The sequence below is a fragment of the Dysidea avara genome, chromosome 2, assembly GCF_963678975.1.
Source record: "Dysidea avara chromosome 2, odDysAvar1.4, whole genome shotgun sequence".
NCBI lineage: Eukaryota > Metazoa > Porifera > Demospongiae > Dictyoceratida > Dysideidae > Dysidea > Dysidea avara.
In genome coordinates, this window is record NC_089273.1 from 17,712,444 (window position 1) to 17,717,767 (window position 5,324).

At 38.0% G+C, this 5,324-nt stretch overlaps 1 protein-coding gene across 1 annotated transcript; it reads right to left on the reverse strand.

Moving 5' to 3' along the window:
• Positions 1 to 1,641: 1,641 nt before the first annotated feature.
• Positions 1,642 to 2,799, reverse strand: LOC136247879 (uncharacterized). The gene has a single exon (XM_066039698.1). It carries the CDS (start codon positions 2,797 to 2,799, stop codon positions 1,642 to 1,644), a length of 1,158 nt encoding a protein of 385 aa, XP_065895770.1.
• Positions 2,800 to 5,324: the final 2,525 nt, after the last annotated feature.

The following is a 5,324-nucleotide window of genomic DNA, read 5'->3' on the forward strand; positions in this document are numbered from 1 at the left end:
ATAGTGACAAATTGCGTACATGGCAATGCTAATGCACAGCATGTGTATATGCAGCGAGTATGGTATTAACTGGGAATAGCATGGGTAGCAGTGAAATTTGGGATAAATACCACTCTTGTTGTATTGGAAATGGTAAATTTCCAATACAACACTCATGGTATTTATCCCAAATTTCACTGCTACCCATGCTATTACTAGTACGTATCAAACCTTGGTGATATATGATATAGTGTTTTTGATATCGCGATAGCACTGAATTTAATGTATGTGGAAGATCTCTTAAAAATTTTCTAATATACTCTAATAAAACAATCATGTTAGTCCTTGACAGTTCTATTAGAGTTGTCAATCTTTTTACCATGACATGTCATTTATATACACAATAAAGGATTAGGTGACTGAATTTGCATGAACCCCATATGTTAGCATATTTGTGGGAAAACCGGTCTTGGAGCTCAAATCAGCAGATTGAATTTTTCACCCAGAACACAAAGCTACATGAATAGACTACCTAATTTCACAATCAAAATCAGCTAGACTTGAGTGGTCTGGTTTTGCTGGCTGCATTTCCTAAGCCCAGTGGTGATCCGTACATGCGATGTGGGGCCTTAGTGGAGCTCTGGTCAGCCTGAGGATGGCTGTATGTGGCTGTACAACTCCGTGGTATTGAATAAGTACCTCTTCTGTGAGTTTCCTTTCATTTTAGCCAGTTTTGATACCTGAATGGCTTGTAACTTGGCCTAATTCATCCCTACACTTTCCTTTTTAATTTTTTTGAACAGCCTCTGTCCCTCCTTCTGGGCCCCTGCCTTCCTTCCCTTTTGGAGCTCACCTAATACAGTCAACCATGGTTTAAAAACTATCTAAAATGGCGGAAAACTTAGTTGTTGGCTACTTTCTTGATTCCTCCATGTGTTGAGGTACTTGCGGTACTGAATTTAGCTGGTTCATCCTCATTACCAATCACTGACTTGATTCCTAGAGGATGTAAATAGTTTACTGCTCTTCCAAGATTGTTTTATTAAACAATTGTATCTTCACTGAACAAATCCACGAGTCCTTGCCTTTTATCAGTTCCACTACCCTAGCTAATTTCCACTCCCTGCGTGGTAATCCATTATCTCTTAAAATTACAATTTCACCAACTTCTGGTTTTCTACGTACTTGTAATTGTGGACCCATATGTACTATATAGTGGTAAGCTTTCTCTTAAACTGAGTAAATAGCCTTTGGACCATCCATTCCAGAACAATTGAAGTTCTTTTGGTTCTTTTTCTAGTACTGCAATAAATTTTGTGTCAAATCCAAATTGGGAACATAATCAATATCTTCAAAATTATCCTCAGTGTCAAAGAGAATTACATTGTTGTAATTACCCTCTAAGAAATGTGATGGGGTGAGAACAAATCTTGACTCAAACTCTTCATAAATATAGGTTAACAGACGAGTGTTAACAATAGCCTACACCTCTGAGAGCAGTGTCATCAACTTATCCCAGTACAACACTTGTCAGCCCATCCCTTTCCTTAAGGCTCTCTTTAGGACCATGGTGTAGACAATCATTCAAACTACTTGAAGCAGTCTGCATTTTTGCTGAACCGTCATAAACTATACGGACCTTTGTTGTAGCCTTCGAAGGGGTCAACACAGGATGGTGAGGTAGGTAATATTTCCTTGGGTAGAATTATCAACTCCGCTCTTCAAAACATGACCAGGTTTCAGGCAGATAAAACTACGCTTCTTTTCATTTAATTTCCTTTTCCTAGCCACAACTGTGGCATACCTATCACACTGATCATTATAATGGTCACCATCACAAAATATACAAGGTTGCATTACCTTCTGACTATTCCCTTTGCCACTGAAACTAGCAAACACTTCTGCTGTAGTGGTCTGAGATTGGTAACCTGTCTCCTTGTTAGTGGGACAATAAACAGACCTTTGCCCTATACCCCAACCTTTATTGTTGTCACCTTGTACTTGGAGCTGACCCTTGGTGTTATAAGTACAACGAAAAACATTTTCTTGTACTCTTACGTACTTTAAAATTGCCTTTCTCAGATTCTCCATATTCCACCTTTCAGTGGGTGGCTTAGATTCTTCCAGCTTGATAACCACTTCAAGTGGAAATTTTGACAAAACTAGTTGGATTAGTATTATTTGATTGTTAACAACCTCCCCTTGTAGTTCTAATTGCCTCAATATATTTTCTATTTGTTCTTGTGTTTTATGGATTTCTGTAAATTTATTAACCGACCTTGGAAGACCTTGCAGCTTAATATACAAGGATTCAATGATAACATCCACTCTTCCAAACCTTTCCTTTAACAGGATGACTGCTAAATCATAATTATCATTTGTAATCGCTATACCAGAAATGGCTGCTGCTGCAGCACCTCTTAAAACACCCTTAAGAAGAGTAAACTTTGACACCTTGGACAAATTTTGCTGATCCACAGATGTAGTAAACATTTCCCAAAATTCAGTCCATTGTTGAATGTTCCCATCAAAACAAGGAAGCTGTATTTTAGGTAAATTGACTTTAACACTATTGCGTTGACTTAGGCTGCCATCTAAAACACTTTGACTTGAGAGATTAGAGTGGACATTAGACTGGTCAAACGGAGAAGGGTTTAGGACAGGTGGGTTAAGTATTACCCTTTGCTGGTTCAGCTTGAATTTACACTTTACGTGTTTTAATTTTCCTTTAAAACAAGCTATAATCTTACCAGCATTCATTATTGTGTCATTGTACCCTTCTGTACCTTCTGCTACTTGTGCATGCTCCTTTTCCTCCATGACCTTTTCCTCTGCTTTCAATTTGCTCAGTAGTATTCCCTACTCGCAGTCACATCTTTCAGGAATAGTAACATTATTATTAATACATTCTACATAGCTACTCCTCTATAGTCGCCTTCTCATCTCCCATGTCTTCTTCATTAATAGGCAAGACAAGAAACTTCTCCACGTCCTCCAAATATCCTTGTAATCGAGTCCAAGTAGCTTATGAATTGGCCCAGACATCTTCGCTCAGTAGCCCAAAACGCGATATATCTTGCTCACTGTGCCAATAAAATGTGTCGCGGAGAAGAGAAGTCAAGGAACAATGAAATCGACTACTTCTTAACTGAACTTTCTCTGAAGTGAATTTTAATAACAAATCAACATATTTATACAATGCTAGGTAATGACGTAATAGATATAATACGTAGTGTTACATGATGTAAGAGTACATCATTAGATTAAAGTATAATAATCAGTTCAGTTTGTGACAGTGATTGTGCCCTCTAAAGTATTACTGGTCTGTAACAGTTCAACTAGGTATCATCATCAGTTATTTCTGATTCATATACACAAATCATTCTTTATGTTTGGCTAGTTTTGTATTATTAAGTTTTCAATTTTTACACTTGAAGTGACTGCTGTAACCCTAGAATGGTCCTGGTGTAGTATAAACATCACATAAAAAGTTGTTTTTTGGCTTCTTTGTTAATAGTACACCAGAACGGGAGATGAGTAAATCATGGATAATTCATGATATGCTTTGTAAGAAATATCGAATTGCTGTTTCACATTAAGTGTTTCCATAATATTTTCAGAGGGACCATACTTTGATATTGTACAGCAGCCATTGGGATCAATTGAAATCAATTCTTTATTGGCCACGTCAACCCTCACTGGCTTGAAAAAAAGGATCTGTCATAAATCTTACATGTTGGTGGATAATTTCTGTTGCCTTTGAAATTCGAGTGTGTATACCCACTCCATGACTTGTGGTGTTTGGGCTTGTATGGTCTGAGATGTTACTAGTTGTTTGTCTCCCCTATAGTTCCATGTTGGTAGCTTTTAATGTTTGTTGGCTACTGTCTCTACATCCTCCCTTAGTTGAACATTTTGTTGCGTGGCTCTGAACAAACACATTTTCTGTTTTCCATTTTAGAGACTATTTCACTGGAATACAAGCTTATTGTCCACTTTGTCTCTGATCTTGTCATGCCTGCATGTTTTGTCATCCTCTCCAGCCCTGTTTGTGTATTGCCTTCCCAATTCCAGATAGTTTATTCATGAATAATAAAGACAATCTGTGATGACAATGTTGAAGTGTTGGTTGGGAAAAAGTTTTTGCGTATCACCCTCTCAATTAGCAACTGATTGTTGGTCAGTAGCTAAGCCCTTTTGTAGTGTGTCCATTTCATCAGATGATAGGTCTATATGTGGTACACCATACTTGTTGGGGTGACTGGTGTTCTACAGTCAGTAACTAAACAATGTTAAGGCATGTCCACACGAATTCGAATTAGGAACCGGATGCAAAACGAATTCAGGCAATGCGTATTGAATCCAAATTGAACGTGTCCACACGCATTATCGCGTAATGCGCATTATTGAATTTACTAGTGTGATAAACAGATAATTAAACGGTTGAGAAAACACTCATTTGCGCCAACCAAGAGAACAGTGAGTTTAATGATAGACTGAAAGGAATAGCTCGTAGTAACGCTTATACTTTTGTTTATAACGTACCGGAAGGATTTCTACGAATAGAATACGAAAAACTGCTGATGGTGCGTGATGGGTAGGGACCGTTGGTTCTTTCAAACTCTAAGGGCTAGATACGATGATGAAACACTGCTTCCATACGTCCCTGCGCTTTTATCACACCGAGCGCTTCTGTATTTTTATCCTTTGTTTACGAAGGTCACGCGCAAACGTGTCAAGCCCTCACGTGTTGCATTATTATGACGTAGCAAATCCCGATTCGTAGCCAATTCGTATTCAAACCACCTGAGGAGGTGGATTCGTGTAATCCACTTTCAATTCGAACCACCCTAATGCGCATTCCGTGTGGACGCGAATAATTCGAATCAATGCGGATTCAATTCACATTATTCTTGTCGTGTGGACATGCCTTTATATTACAAGCTAATATTGTATCAATACAATTACATTTATTTTTGTAGAATACTAGCTGTGTAATGTAATTAACAACAGTCATATATGGTTTCTATACTGCAAACCACAAATTTGTACACAACTAACCTAGGCAGGTTGTTACTTGGTAATGTCTAAGAAGGGTAAAGAAGGGTAAATCACCATTTGTAAACCACATTTGTTTCTAAATGTGGTTTTGGTAGTGTATTAGGCCACTTATTTGAGCCCTTTTGTAGAGGCAATATAATGAGGCACAAAGGTAGAATGTATATCTGCCTGATATTTATTTAAAATGGGTTTCAGTTATGCTACAGAAGACCCCTTTCCCCTCTGAATGAATCCCACAATACATTGCGTATTGGGTGCTTCAACTGAAACCCGCACTTCATTGC